The sequence below is a fragment of the Gopherus evgoodei genome, chromosome 3 (genome assembly GCF_007399415.2).
Source record: "Gopherus evgoodei ecotype Sinaloan lineage chromosome 3, rGopEvg1_v1.p, whole genome shotgun sequence".
In the NCBI taxonomy this organism is placed as follows: domain Eukaryota; kingdom Metazoa; phylum Chordata; order Testudines; family Testudinidae; genus Gopherus; species Gopherus evgoodei.
The window spans coordinates 114,153,897-114,170,462 of NC_044324.1; the positions used below are offsets into that span (position 1 = coordinate 114,153,897).

The 16,566-nt window shown below is 40.6% G+C and overlaps 1 protein-coding gene across 1 annotated transcript in view; it reads left to right on the forward strand.

The window, feature by feature from the left end:
- The first annotated feature begins 5,465 nt into the window (after positions 1-5,465).
- The window catches only part of PDE7B (phosphodiesterase 7B), a 277,364-nt gene continuing 266,263 nt past the window's right edge, over positions 5,466-16,566 (forward strand). The window contains exon 1 of the mRNA XM_030556378.1: positions 5,466-5,740. Within this exon, the coding sequence (XP_030412238.1) occupies positions 5,720-5,740 (21 nt within the window). The 5' untranslated portion in view covers positions 5,466-5,719. The remainder of the gene's footprint in view (positions 5,741-16,566) is intronic.

Here is a 16,566-nt window from a genome sequence, read left to right on the forward strand (position 1 = left end):
TGCACACATAGTGGAACGAAGGTCTCTGCCCCAAATAGTAAGGATTTAATGCCCTAATCCTGTAAGAAGATTCCACCCATGTGAAGTCCATTGCAGGATTGGGGACTAATTTAGAATTGTTTATCAATTATTTTTAAATGAGTCTAAATGTTGGGATGATCCAGAGTTTCAAATGTGACTGCAAAGATTAAATTTATTATTTACATAATGGAAGACAGGTCCCCTCCCAAAAGAGCTTGCATTCTAGATCCCTGACAAGTGTGTGGTGTGAAGGAAAGACTTTATTAAAAAAAAAACACTAAACAAACCCTTTCCCATTTTTCCTTTGTGCTTCAGTTCTTGCCTGTCTTCTTCTTTCATACATCTTTAATCCTTGCTTTTTATTTTTTATTTTTTTATAAACTATTTCCCTTAATCTGAATGAGAGAAACTCAGGTTTTCTTTCTGGTGTCTGTTGTGTTTTTTTTAAACTAAATCCAATGCTCTCTTTCAATCTAGGTGACAGGGGTGGCTAAGAGTGGGGCATTATTCTATTCTAGGTGTTTTTAATCTGGGGTGAAATTTACTGCTATTCTGTTATTTTTGGAAGAATTGTGGTTCTAATAACTGTTAGAGTACATAGAGCCTGGGATGGACACTTTTATGTATGTAAATGAATACAATCAACTTCAATAATGCTACACCTGTTTACACCAGCTGAGGATCTGGCTTTATACCTTGTGTATCCCCTTAGAGATAATGGTAATCACATGGTCCAACATTTAAATTATGTCACCTCTAGTAAATAAGAAGGTTTGCTGGTTCCTTTGGAGACCTCTTAAAAGAGATTTCACTCTGCTTGTGGGACACCTTTTAAATGGTGAGAAGCTTTTTTTTTTTTTCTTTTTTTTTTTTTTATTATCCCAAGTGCCAACGCTTCAGGGAGAAACCACCTTCATGTCTTCCTTCAGCATGGTCATAGCACTTCAGAAGGGACTTTAAAAGTTCATCTTTCCTTTAAAAAGTTGAATTGGGAGATGTTTCAATGCTCCCAAACTAGCTGAAGTAAAAATACATTGTGTTGGTAATTCCGTGGACAGAGAGCATAATTTTGTCCCTCTCTATGTGCTGTGAGTTTTCTGCCCCTCTCTACTGGCCCTACTTGAGGTGTGGATTTATCACCAACTCTCTAGTGCCTCTGGCAAGTCCTCCTCATGACAAAGGGGGTCATCAAATCAGTTCCCTGCCACTGCAGAGACCTGAGGCATTAGTGCATCTCGGACTCTCCTATTTGCCTATGGCACACAGCACTTTAGTCTCTGGAGGGCTGTAATACTTGAGTCTAACCCAGGTTATTGCGCTCAGTGCAAGGGTAATTGGGTGGAATTTAGTGGCTTGTGATGTGTCGGTCACACTGAATGACTTGCAAACAGTAGTGGGCATGTCCCCCTACCACCTTCTGCACCCCAGGCTGGCTATGATCAAAGGGAACCCCCTCCTCAATTTATTGTTGTTGTGGATAATTTGCTCTCACCTAGGTATAACAGAACAAGGAGTAATGGTCTCAAGTTGCAGTGGGGGAGGTTTAGGTTGGATATTAGGAAAAACTTTTTCACTAGGAGGGTGATGCAACACTGGAATGGGTTACCTGGGGAGGTGGTAGAATCTCCTTCCTTAGAGGTTTTTAAGGTCAGGCTTGACAAAGCCCTGGCTGGGATGATTTAGTTGGGGATTGGTCCTGATTTGAACAGCGGGTTGGACTAGGTGATCTCCTGAGGTCCCTTCCAATCCTGATATTCTAGGATTCTATGATAACTTCTTGATGTTCTGTGCAGTATTTCACTAACTTCCCTTGCCAGCCAACAGTTCTAGTTTTAGAGTGTTGTGGGCTGGGACAGGTACCTACACAAGCAACAAGATTTTTCCCCTTGGCCCTCAACTCCTCCCCTCCACAGCTGGCTCTGCACAAAAGATACATAGCACCTCTGTTCCCTAAAACAGCTCCCCTCCTCAACTTCTCTCTGCTCAGAAGAAAGATGCCCTCCAATCCTCCTAAATTGGCTGTGCTGAAGTAAGACAACACTCAGATCCTCCATATCAGTGCTCTGAAATCAGGGGAGGAAATTAAAACAAATTAAATTTTTATTGAATATGGGAATTAAACTCCAGAGTCGCTAAGAGAAGGCACCTCCTGGCTGCTAGTGTTGAAGACTGTGCCATCCTGAGGAGCTTGTTGCGGTAGTATTTTACACAGGCTATAGCATCTGTTGTTCCCCAAAATGAAAATCTATACAAGAAAAATCAAGCCTATTGTTCATGAAGAACTTCTGAAGCAAGACCTGTTTTACTAGTGAGAAGAGAAGAGCAGGAATGATTCCTATAAAATAAGCAATATAAAAGAATGCATGTTCTAGCCGCAGAAGGGCTCAAGGTGAAACACTTATCCAAAGGAATTATATGCTATAATCTCAGTCACCTAATGGGAGCAAGCCTTGCAAAGAATTCAAAATATTATGCAGGAAAGAGTAACATGTCCTGTGAAAAACTCCTGACTAGAAACAAACCCACAAAGCCTGTGTTCAATTGATATCTACAGCTTTGCACTTGACAGATTTGGTTAACTCCTGTGATGTTCTCCTTTCTAATGTAACAATATTGGTGAGAACATGCACACAGGAATATTGTTTCAATCATTCATTCAAAGAAAGGGTTTTTTAGCCTTAAATCCTGAATTGCAATGAACAATTTAAGCAATTGTGCCTTGTGAATGTAATGCCATAGGCTTTCAGTGGAGCCACTGCTGATTTAAATCAGTGTGAGAGTATAACAACCTGTTGTATGGAGGAGCTAAATCAGTGGTTCTCAAACTTTTGTACTGGTGACCCCTTTCACATAACAATCCTCTAAGTGTGACCCTCCTTATAAATTAAAAACACTTTTTATATATTTAACACCATTATAAATGCTGGAGGCAAAGCACGGTTTGGGGTGGAGGCTGACAGCTGACCCTCCATATAGTAACCTCGTGACCCCCTGAAGGGTCCCGGCCCCCAGTTTGAGAACCCTTGAGCTAGATAGTTCACAGGATTATTAGCGGGCTACAGAGGTTTCCATCTCTACCTACTGCACTGAATTCAGTCCACCTGTGGAGTGAGTAAGAACTGTAACCATCAGTAACGTGCTGTTGGGCATTAATCCCCTTCCACTTGAAATGTCTAGGTCACCAAAAAAATATCAAACCCTCACACACTCAAGGGACAATCTAATCAGCATTTTTAGCAGAGGGACAAAAATGTTTAGAGGTTGAACTATCTTCTCATTTCTTTAGGGCAGGGACTGCATGTCTTCCTTTGATTGTGTGTAATGCTTAATACAATGGGACTCCTGATTTAGACTAGGGACCTCTGAGTGCTACTGTAATATTAATAGCAAGTTTGAAGACCATCAGTGGGATGCTGTGAAGAAGCTTGTGCTACTGATGCCCCTGCTATGCCTGTTCTGTGGATCATTGGTTGATTTCTTTCTTCAAGGCTATCAGTCCAACATCTTTCACAAGAACTAGATTCACTTTAGAACTCAATGTAAAAACAAGCGTGTTTGGGGTGTGTGTGAGGGGGTGGCGGGTTGGGGGTGTCATAAACAGATAGCTAAGGGTTAATGTCTCTTTCACCTGAAGCACCTGACCAGAGGACCAATCAGGAAACAGGATTTTTTTTTCAACTCTGGGTGGAGGGAAGTTTGTGGCTGAGTCTTTGTCTGTCTGCCTGCTTTTCTCTCAGCTATGAGGAGTGATTTCTATTTCCTGCTCTCTAATCTTCTGTTTCCAAGTTGTGAGTACAGAGATCATGTATTTACATGTCTATAGTTGCTGGAGTGCTTTGATTTGTATTCTTTTTGAATAAGGCTGTTTATTCAATATTTCTTTTAAGCAATTGACCCTGTATTTGTCACCTTAATACAGAGAGACCATTTGTATGTATTTTCTTTCTTTTTATATAAAGCTTTCTTTTAAGACCTGTTGGAGTTTTTCGTTAGTGGGGAACTTCAGGGAATTGGGTCTGCAGCTCACCAGGGAATTGGTGGGAGGAAGAAGTCAGGGGGAAGTCTGATTTTGCATTCCCTCTGGGTGAAGAGGAAAGTGCTTTTGTTTCCAGGATTGGAATTACAGAGGGTGGACTCCTTCTGCTTAGATTCACGGAGGTTGCTTCTGTGTATCTCTCCAGGAGCACCTGGAGGGGGGAAGGGAAAAAGGATTATTTCCCTTTGTTGTGAGACTCAAGGGATTTGGGTCTTGGGGTCCCCAGGGAAGGTTTTTCAGGGGGACCAGAGTGCCCCAAAACACTCTAATTTTTTGGGTGGTGGCAGCAAGTACCAGGTCCAAGCTGGTAACTAAGCTTGGAGGTTTTCATGCTAACCCCCATATTTTGGACGCTAAGGTCCAAATCTGGGACTAAGGTTTGACAGGGGGGTTATTATGGCATAGCCATACACAGAAAAGCAAGCTTTCCTATTTGAAAAAATAAGCAAAAATAAAAAGATGAAAATGACTAAATGTTTGTTGTTAATGGGGTCTGTTTGTAATGTTGTGTTGCCCCTGTTAATTGATCCTGATGACTGTTATCTGCCCTTGCCTTCTGACTGAGTTGCACAATTCCCATTTTGATCTATTATCTGGTAACAGAGGCTGCAGTAATAGGGAGCAGGGCTTCAGCGCAGCCCTCTGCTTTATAGCACTGGCCTTTGATATGAAATAAAATAAGATGCCATGTAATTAATGTTCTGAAGCAGTGTTGTAATGTGGCTTAATATGGCTGTGAATAGATGTGTTGGTGTGCAGCCACCCTCATATGAGAGAGCTGGCTGGGCTCTAATTTACTGGTAGAGCAGACGGTTGCCTAGAGCAGCAATACTTTATGATTATGATTCTGCTCTCTCTCGCTCTCTCTCTCGCTCTCTCCAGTTTTACACTGGTCTAATGCCATTGATTTTACTGAAGCCACTCCTGATTTAAATCAGTGTGAGGGAAGAATTGGGCCCAGTGCTCCATCTGATACCCTGGTAAGGACCATCTTCCACTATGAAATGTCTTAAGTTCATTTAAGGGCACATAAATAGATACATACGTACGTTGCTCTTTCCCTGTTTTGCTTGGATATTTTGGCTCTTTCTGGTACATTTGACTGCAAATAATTTCCAAGTGAGATCCAGAACTGATAAAGTGTGACTCTGGTGACTTTTGAGTGGGGGAGCCTGCCTAAATCACTGCCACATTCTTCCCATAGTAGTCCTTTAAAATTAATAGCACATGCAGAGGAAAAACTAAACCCTTTGACGTCACTCTTGAAATGAGGAAACATAAACAGAAAAGGCTCCACTCCAGTGAGCTGACAGTGCTGAAGCCGATTGGTCTGCTTTTCCTTGCTTGTGGCAGTTGACAGCACCTCCCAGCCGTGCACGGCCTTCTGCTTGCTAACACAGTCAGTCAGACTGCAGCAAGCTCAGCTCTATCCCAGCACTTGCCTGGGAGAAAAGTGCACTCTCTAGTAGAGAGTCGCTGATCCTTTTGGCTTCTTGGGTTTGTTTGGGTTTTTTCCCCCACCTTTAGTTGCTGTCGTTACTTAATTATATCCCTAATCCTGGATGCAGTTGCTGGATTCTGCAGTACAAGTCTTCATGAACAAGCTGCACCGCTTAGAGATTTCACGGCATTCAAAGGTCACAGAACTGCCACTATGGTTAAATGTCTTGTTTAATGGTTGAGGTATGTACAGCAAATCTAAAAGAGGCAGCATGATCTTTTTTTCCTTTTTTTTTAAGGAGGAACTAAAATTGCAAAGTGGGGGAGGGAGATAATACTTTTGTTTAGAGAAAATGATTTTTTTTCATTAGTGATTGTTACTACAGCAACCGGCTTTTGAATTTCCTCCCTTTTTCTTCAAACCAGTGGGGCGTTTTAACTTGTGTTAATTTAACCCTTTGAGGGCAAAAGAAAATGAAAGAGAGGTTCTGTCATTGTGGCACTTTATGACCCCACTGAGGAAAGTGAGATTGCTTTTCCTGTATGCTGTCCTCAGTCCTACATTTCAATGGCATGAGCAAGACCTTGCAGTTGGTTCACTTTAGTTGGATGAGGGGGCTGAAAAGGAGGACTCAGTCCATCCCTTGAGGGTGTTTTTGAGTTGGCTTGAGAGGAGAGCAGAGAGAGAGGGCGGATTGGGGGCAAATAAATGGAGCAGTGAAGTATATATTCTTTGGGAGAACATGTTCCACTTCATTGTATTACTACATGCTTAAGATGCTTTACTTGCTCTGGGGTTTAAAAGTCACAAGTGGAAACGAAGCTCCTGCTTTAACTTATATGCAGAAATGGGGGCAGAGGAAATTGCTTGTGTTCTGTCATCGCCACTTTTCAGATTGCTGTTGCCAGCTAGCTAGAGAAGTGGAAATTTAATTAGATACTGAACTAATGCAACCTGATGGCTATTTAATGACTTATAGGTTCAATTAATCTTTGGGCAGCCTGTGGTCAAACATGAATGACTTTTGCAGCATTACAGTGAACGGTATGTGCTGCAGGAAATGAGAGCAACAGCTAACATAAAACTAACATTGTTTTCAGGAGTGTGATTCTAGCATGCAAGAGGAGGAGCCACTTAACCAAGGAGCTCTTGTGTGTTTAAAAAAAAAAAATCCTGTCCGAACAGCCAATCTCTGTTGCCAATTAAATTAAAATGCAGAGTAAATGTATATTCTTTTGTCAGGTCATTGGTAGTAATCTTCAGGTTTTCTCAAGTTATGGAGTGGAAGGAAGATCATATAAGCCCCTTTGACAATGTTACTGTGTATACAAAAGCTTTTTCTTAATTTCACAAAAAGTACATCTTTTACAGTCAGGTCATATAACCATAAATATCAGCTGAGGACTAGTAGCTCATATAGTGCACTTCAAAGGACTAAGAAAAAAATTTACTGTGCTAGTCTCAAATGCACCAGTTTAAAGACTGCAAAAATATTAGCTCTGAAATGCAGAGGATGTGCTATGTGCTGTGAATGGACAATTGCTATTCTGCAGTGCCTAGTGGGAAAACAAGGACTTTGTGTATTGCAAATGCATAACTGCAGCTCCTCCATTTCCTTTGCTGTATCTTCACTGATGGCTGCAGGAACAAAGAAGGCTGTCATTAATAAACTCTTCAATGCCACATCTCTTTTGAGATGCTGAAGCATCCTTTTTTCCATATCGACCAGCCACCAAAAGTCAAGTGTTACTAGATGAACTGTTACTCTTCCACCACCCCAAAGACTTTTACATGAAAATGTCAGCTAGTTTCAGAAAGCCAAAGCACTGTTTCTCCAGGCTAATATTGGGGGAGAGGGAGGCTAGCAAAATGTAAAATGTGTAGTATAGAATTAAACTGGTAGAGAGAGAGTGTGAGTGGAAGGGGAGAGTCTGAGAATTCTATAAAAAATAGAAAAGTCTCACCTTTCTAAACTACATAAAGAACGCTGGGTCTCCAGGAAGTCATAGGCAATGCATCAGTTTGTAATAATTTTATAAATATGGTAAATTACTTGCTGCTTTTTATACGACTTTTCTTAATTGTAGTTTATGAAGAAGTGTTAACAACCACAGCATTTTGTGGCACTGTACACGCAGTAGGGCTAATGACAAAGCAGGGAAAGTGCATTTCACACAGATGACAGTCTGTCACTGAACCTTGTCAATCAAGGCCTAGTTTGGTTAAAGTGCTTCCTCTGAGCATTCTGAATATAGCAGCAAAAACAAGATGAAGACTCAAAGCTAAACTTTTGCATGACCTATAAAGCTGACTGCCACGTGCAGGCATGTTGCCCCAGTGAACAAGTCCCAAGAAGGGAGTGAGCTCTAAAAAGTTTTAAGTCACAGGAAAGGCAATTAATTATTATGAGGGTGATTGAATAGGTTGGGCCAGATTAGCACTGCTGTGACTACAGTGATTTCAGTAGAGTTGGGGCTGAGTACACCAGGACTGAATTTGATCCAGTGTGTCAAAGATCAGTGCTACAATGTGAAATTTTGAATCCAGTAAACCTGGCATATAAAATATACTGCATGATGGCAGCTGCTTCCTCTGCTAACACCCCCCAAACTTAGATGCCTTTCCCTTGTGAAGCACAACCCTTGATTTGCCCTTACCATAGCTTGGCTAGGTTATTGAAGCAGACTGACTTTCCAGTATCTTCATCTCATTTATGAAATATAAAGGAGACATTTAACAGTGTGTGTGGTTCCCTTTCCCCACCCCAGATTCATCTACTAATGTTTAAAAAATACTGTAAGAATAAACAATCTGAAAATTGATCTTTCCTGATATTTGAGTACAGTTATACTGTCATTTTGACTCTAACTTGGAAAACTCTCCCTGGACTCATAATTTCCTGTACAGCTAGAATTGTAGAACAGATGTACCAGATATTAACCACGTCATTACTGTCAATGGGTCAAAACCTGAGATCTGCTTATAAGCCGAATAAGGTTGCCTTGTAAGCAGGCTATGCACCTGGCCAGTAGATCCTGAGCATGGTTGTGCTCATGGAAAAATGAGGGCTTGATGATGAGCCACTTGGGGTTGATAGGCAGGGACCTCATGTAAATGAGGCCTCTGAGTAACTCACAGTGTATCCTAGTTCCTCTTTCTTCCCTTCTTGTTTCCATGGAAGTTTCTGCAGCCCTCCATATGATTGCCATCTGAGATGAGGGAGTTGGGGTCCTTAATGTGTTTTAGATCAAAATGAGTTATTTTATGTGGGCATGATAAGATCTTTCTTTCCACTTTCCAATCCCTGGGAGGCGGGAGGGGGGAGGGAATCACAGTCCCCCACACCCCAAGGCCAAGAGGAGTCTACCATAGTAGACTATGGTCAGGCCAACCAGCTTCAGCCAACTCTCTGCTAGAGAACAGAATAGTAACCAAGCTGAGCCTAATTCTACCTGTCACACCAGGAGACATACCAGAAAGCTTTAGGTTCATAAAGGGCAGTGAAATGAAACAAGGCTCATCCATCTAGTGCTAAAGCTTTTGTTTTCCCTTTTTAATTCAGAGGTGACAAAGAATTTGATATGAAATATTTTAACCTCTCAAAGGAGTGGCAGTTCTCCTCCAAGCATGCAAAAAGTGGATTCCGAAATACTATGTGTGTAGTTTTACTCTGCAAACTGTGCTTATAGGCTATCACTGCATTCTCCAGATTGGTGTCATAGGATCATAGAACCGTGTGATTCTGAAGGGACCATAAGCATCATTTATTTTAATGCCCTGCCAAGATGCAGGATTCCTTGTGTCTAAATGCTATCCAGTCTCCTTTTGAAAACATCCAGTGAAGAAGCTTTCATGACCTCCCTAAGCAGTTTGTACTCCTATGAGGGGATAAATGTTGAGCGTTATGCTCAGGGAATTAGATGAATTTAGTTCAGGGGTTGAATTTGGTCCACTCTGTTGAAAATATGTCTGTTAGCATAATAAGACTTTGACTTTGTTTGATAATTAATAGTGTAGAATCATCATGAGGACAAGCAACATGTTACAGATTTATCAACCCTAAGTGAGCTTAAAGCTTCAGCATTTTGTAAAATTGCTTCTTAGCTTTGGTAATTTTATTCAGCTGTTTCAAAGAAAACTAAATTGGTAATTTAGATACTGAGCAGGGACATGATGCTTTTTATCCATAAATATTTCAAAGTGTTTCATGAAGTTGAGTAAGCATTTTACTCCCCCACTTTATACATGGTGGAACTGAGAAATTGAGGCTCAAATTTTCGAAAGTGGCCTCAAACTTTTAGTGCCTAGTTGTTTGTATGTTTTTTTCTGTGTCTAACTTGAGATATTTTGTATCTAAGCATCTAAGATTGGACAGCCAAAAACTGAGGCGCCAAAAACTAGAGGCCATTTTTATTAGTTTGGCACTGACTATTTTGCACCTTGTTCCACAGTGCATCAGTGGGAGATTAAAAAATAACTCAGGTCTCCTGACACAGTGCCCTAATTTATTATATGGTATTTGTGAACTTTTGATTCTATCTGAATCATAAACGAGACCAGTTTCCTTTGAACTGTTTTGTTCAGATGTCCTTTTTTTATGTCATGCTGTAAATTGTTTGGAACGTTGTTCAGTTTTATTTTGTCTTACGCTTTCCAGTAGCACCCAAAAGCCCAAATCAAAAACATATTAAACTCCCCAAACCTATATTTTATCCATCTCTTTCATGAAGTTGGGTTTCAGCAGGTGGATTGCTGGGATTCAGAGTTCAGGGCTCACAAGTGAGCAGCTGTTCTGTATCTTGAATGACTTATAGCTCATATACTGACATTGTGAAGTAAACACACAGAGCCAAATACAGACCTAGTATAAGGGAGTGAATTCCACTGTAGTCAGGCTCATGTTGCAAAATGGTAGCTTGAAAAAACAGTGACAGTCCTCAAAACCCAGTGACCAAAAGATCTGATGATGCTATTTCATGTGCTATGTAACATGAGAGATGCTGTCCTTAGACACTGGGGTTGAGAAATCCCCTTTGAACAGAATATTTTTTCTCAGGATATGAATAATCTCTTCACGTCATGTTTTATTACACAGTCTTGAACTGATTATAATAAACTCGTCAAAGGAGTCCGCACTCTGAGTCAGGTCTTATTCCATCCTTTCTCCCAGTGGGAGTTTTGCCTGAGTAAGGATTGATGAGGATGCAGGGCTTAGCTTGTTTATGTACAAAACAGGAGTGCATTTAGCACTACTGCAATATGGCATTCTGAGCAGATAGGCTTGCAGGTGGGTGACATTCACTCAGATTAGACAACCGAGTTGCCTGGGCAGATAAAGTGGATGGTCTCTCCTAATTAAGGGGATACTGGGGGCTCTGTTGCTTGCATAGAGGTAAGTAAATTCACATTTCATGTACAGAAGAGTCATCTATTTCTCATCTGGCAAAAACTAGCAGATTATTTTCCCTTTGTTCTTTGAGTAGGTTGTTACGTTAGGAATAGGAAACCAATATTTAAAAGGAGAGAGCTAAGGTGCTATTGTCTATTTATTAGTAGATTTATATTAGTCACAAAAATATTCCTGGACACATAATATCCAAAATAACTGTTGATTAATTACTGTTAACTCATGCAATTAACTCAAAAAATTAATCATCATTAATCACGATTAAACAATAGAATACCAATTGAAATTTATTAAGTATCGGGGTAGCCGTGTTAGTCTGGATCTGTAAAAAGCAACAGAGAGTCCTGTGGCATCTTATAGACTAACAGATGTATTGGCGCATAAGCTTGACGAAGTGGGTATTCACCCATGAAAGCTTATGCTCCAATACATCTGTTAGTCTATAAGGTGTCACAGGACCCTTTGCTGAAATTTATTAAATATTTTTGGATTTTTTTCTACATTTTCATATATATTATTCTGTGTTGTAATTGAAATAAAAGTGTATATTATTTTTATTACAAATATTTGCGCTGTAAAAATAATAAAAGAAATAGTATTTTTCAGTTTGCCTCATACAAGTACTATAGTGCAAGCTTTGTCATGAAAGTGTAATTTACCAATGTAAATTTCTTTTTTGTTACATAACTGCACTCAAAAACAAAATAGTGTAAAATTTCAGAGCCTACAAGTCCATTCAGTCCTACTTTTTGTTCAGCCAATCGCTAAGACAAATAAGTTTGTTTATATTTATGGGAGATAATGCTGCCCACTTCTTTTTTACAATGTCACCAGAAAATGAGAACAGGCGTTCACATGGGACTTTTGTAGCCAGCATTGCAAGGTATTTACATACCAGATCTGCTAAACATTCGTATGCCCCTTCATGCTTTGGCCACCATTCCAGAGGACATGCTTCCATGCTGATGACACTTATTAAAAAAATAACATGTTAATTAAATTTGTGACTGAACTCCTTGGGGGAGAATTGTATGCTGCCTGCTCTGTTTTACCTGCATTCTGCCATATATTTCATGTTATAGCAGTCTCAGATGATGACTCAGCACATCATTCATTTTAAAAACACTTTCACTGCAGATCTGACAAAACTCAAAGAAGGTGTCAATGTGAGATTTCTAAAGATAGCTACAGCACTTGTCCCAAAGTTTAAGAATTTGAAGTGCCTTTCAAAATCTGAGAAGGACAGGGTGTGGAGCATGCTTTCAGAATCTTAAAAGAACAATACTCAGATGCAGAAACTACATAACCTGAACCACCAAAAAAGAAAATCAACCATCTGCTGGTGGCATCTGACTCAGATTATGAAAATGAATATGCATTGGTCCACACTGCTTTGGATCGTTATTGAGCAGAACCTGTCATCATCACGGACGCATGTCCTCTGGAATGGTGGATGAAGCATGAAGGGACAGATGAATCTTGTGGCTTATAAATATCTTGCAATGTCGGCTGTAACAGTGCCATGCTAACACCTGTTCACACTTTCAGGTGACATTGTAAATGAGAAGCAGACAGCATTATCTCTTGCAAATGTAAACAAACTTGTTTGTCTGTCTGTGCAATTGGCTGAACAAGAAGTAGGACTGAGTGGACTTGCAGGGTCTAAAGTTTTACATTGTTTCATTTTTGAATGCAGTTATTTTTTGTACATAATTCTACATTTGTAGGCTCAACTTTCATGATAAGAGATTGCACTACAGTACCTGTGTTTGGTGAATTGAAAAATACTATTTCTGTTGTTTTTTACAGTGCAAATATTTGAAATAAAAAATAAAGTGAGCACTGTACACTTTGTATTCTGTGTTATAATTGAAATCAATATGTTTGAAAATGTAGAAAACATCTGAATATATTTAAATAAATGTTATTCTATTATTGATTAACAGTGTGATTAATTGCAATTAATTTTTAATCTCTTGACAGCCCTATTAATAACCAATTAATCAAACCTCACTCTGATGTCTGTTAACCATCTTAGGTGAGACCAAGCAGATAGTCTCCAGTAAAACACAATGGGTCAAAGCCAGTCCTTGAAGTCTCCATAGTGTTCCTCCTCTTGGAAGCATAAACACACTTTGAGGGAGGAGCCTCCAGTAGGGCATCTGTTAAGCATTTATACATCTGTTCAAGTTCTTGCCACTGCTCAGGGCTGAGTCCGTGATTCCACACCCCTTAGATTTCAGGGAAGAGGTATTGCTGATAACCATTGCCTTCCTAGGGGGGGAGTGTAAGGCAGATTCCCTCTGGCTGAATGGCCAGCATCCTGGAGTACCTCACAGGAATGTATTCCTTTAACAGTATAATAAAGATACCTTGGCTTTGGCTACAGGACAGTTTTTGGAGACAACGCTGGACTGCTGTATAATTACCATTGTTCCCTCTGCCCCATCCCCAGGAATCACTCCCTTTTCTAAAAGAGGGGAGCCCTACTCTAGTATTTGTTACTTTCTTCATTCCACACACCCTGCATGCAGCACCTGTACAGGGGTTATTGAAATTTTAGAGTTTTCCTTTTTTTAAAATTTCAAATAAGAGATGGCAAGGGCTTCATTAGTCTCTGAGGGCCCAACCCATTAAAGAGGGATGGGATCCCAGAAGGTTGTTTGTGTGATGCTGTTGGAAGCATATTTGCATAATAAATAATAATAATTGGAGATATACCTATCTCTTAGAACTGGAAGGGACCTCAAAAGGTCATCAAGTCCAGCCCTCTTGCCTTCACTAGCAAGACCAAGAACTGATTTTTGCCCCAGATCCCTAAGTGGGGCCCTCCAGGATTGAACTCACATTGCTGGGTTTAGCAGGCCAATGCTCAAACCACTGAGTTATCCCTCCCATACACTGTGCTCCTATGCAGAGGGTTTAGGTCTCCTGACTTTATTACAGAGCTAAATCCCAGGGAACAGGGTCCCTTCCCTATCTTCCACAGAGGAAGAGCGTCAGGATCTAGCAAAGAATCAGGAAGGAGCCACAGGTGACTCTGTATCTAGGAGCCTGCCCCCTGCCATTGAATCAGCACCATCTGATTGGCTGTTTTATGTTTTTCTTTTAATCTCCATAGTGCAAAGCCACTCTTGCACTCCATTATAAATCTATGAGGTGGCCTGGAATGAAAGCATATTAAGTATGGGAGCAGCTCTCAGAGATGGGGGACTCTAAGGCAGGAAAACGGGAAAGGGATGCATAACATCACCTTGGAGAGCAGAGACAGCACAAAGCACAAGTAGACTAAACAATTGTTGGGGTCCTGAGCAACGCAAGGGGGCTTATTATTTGCTTATTATTCTAAGAACTTGCCAGTTTTAGTGCTGAGGGGAACAAAAATATTCCTGCATAGGGCCCCCAATGAGCTAACACTGGCTCTCTTGCAGAGGGCCTATGTCTGCTCTGTGTTCCATGAGTCACCTGGCATGCTCTTGGGTTTGTGATAACTGGTAAATAGGTGTTGAAAAGAGACTCTCATGTCCCATCCTGCTTCCCATCCTGTACCATGGCTCAAGCCTTGACTCAGTATTATTCATTCATAGGCACTTCTGTTTCACTCATTGCTATAATATCTGAGCTTCTATTAATAACAGTGGTCACAGAACCTCTGCCATACATTTAAATAATTTGATAGCTTCTAGTTCTTGCTATATCAGATGTCTATATGAAAGCCAATAAAACTTCCCCTCAAACAGCGACTGGAGTTGATTGAATAAGATGAGAGAGCTGGCAAGGCTTCAGCCAAAGAGAAAAGGGGAGCTATGGTGAGGGAGCATTGTTTACCCAAGCCATGGAGGGGGAGCTGTGATTAAAATTTTTCTCATCCCTCATTATCTTCCTTTGAGTAATCACAATGCTTTTAAAATGGTCATTTAAAACTGGATTAGGCAAAGTAGATTAAAGTATACTGTAATTGTGTCCTGAATGAGGGAGGGATTCTATGACTTAATGTCTTTTTCCATTGCTGAATTCTAAGATGCCATGATTTAAAAAAAAAAATTCTAACTGTCCATAATAAATGCTTGGAAAGATGAAACTGATATGTATTTCTTTACCAAATATTTTCCTCGTGTGCACAGTTGGTTTGTTACTATAGAGCTGCTAACGTGTGTTGTAAAGAAGATAGTTGAAGCATTTAAAAGAATAATTAAACATTAAGAATCACATTGGTCCAGATTCTCCGAAGGTGTAAATGTGTATGGTTCTATGACACTTTTGGGTGCAACCCAGACCAGTAAGGGGTTGTGTCACAACCTGCCCTGCAAGTCTGGGTACCTTGAATGCTCTGCTGCTGTGACTCAGCCCTGACACAAACAGCCCGCTGACAAGCAGGCAGGTCACGTGCTGGCTTCTACTGTCCAGCTACTTTTTACAGGGTGACCCTAATACCCTCCAGTCTCAAATTTTCCTCAGACTGTCTCCCTGCAGTGCCCAGGCCTCTCAGTGAGCACTTACAGAAGTCATTAAGTTTGTTGCTCCTTTAAAAAGACATTACATTGCACTCATTAATAGAACTAGGGTTTGAAAAACACTCTTATTTCAATCCATGCACTGAACTGGTTTATAGTGAAAGTAAAAACAGTTTATTTAACAAAAGGACATATGAGTAAGTGATACCAAGTATAAGGAATAAAGATAGAAAAGGTTACAAGCAAACAAAAGTAAAAATAAACTTCTAAGACTAAAACTTCATTTCAGCCAGTTACAACCTTTTACTGAGCAGATTTCTCATCTAAACACAGTTTCCAGAGACTTCCTCCCCCTTGGTTGAAGGCTCCAGCGTTCTGTAATTTTTAAGAACTCTGGCCCCTTGAATCCTCCAAGTCATGGCAACCATCATGGCTTCCTGTTTCTGCTCCTGCTTATCTCCCCCAATGTTCCCTGACCCTGTTACAAGCGGCAGGCAGGCTTCCTGGCGGTGCATTCTCCATTCCCTGGGAAGATTGTTTCGTGGTCATCTTGACCCACTTGCTCTCCTGGTGGCTTTGTTTATGTTGCATGTAAATGTGCTTTTCTTTGTCTTTGGTCACAGCTTTTCTAATTTACATCAGAGACACGTTCAAGCAGATGGAACCTCATTCCTTTGACTGGCCCAGGCCAGCTTAGGCTCTGCTTGCCAAATACATTTTAGCAACACAATTCTAGCACATATCTATAACTCTTTGCACACAACCCGTACATTCACCATGAAATGATTTTTGGAACCAGTGTGTACAATACCTTACATGACACCTTTCAGGGTAGTGAGTCCTGACAAGAGTTACTGACTCAGAGTAGTGAACCACCAATGGACTTCTGTGCCACAGGCTCCACTGAGGTTAATAGAACTGTGCCAGTTTCCATAAGTGGAGGATTTGGCTCACTGACTTTACAAACCACTCCTCCTCCTTGCTAGCTAGATCAAATTTTGGGCTCACTAACCTTTAACAAGAAGAACGAGGAATACTTGTGGCACCTTAGAGACTAACAACTTTATTTGAGCATAAACTTTTGTGGGCTAAAACCCGCTTCATTGGATGCATGCAGTGGAAAATACAGTAGGAAGATATATATACACAGAGGACATGAAAAAATGGGTGTTGCCATACCAACTGCTGATAATAGCCCACCTTAACT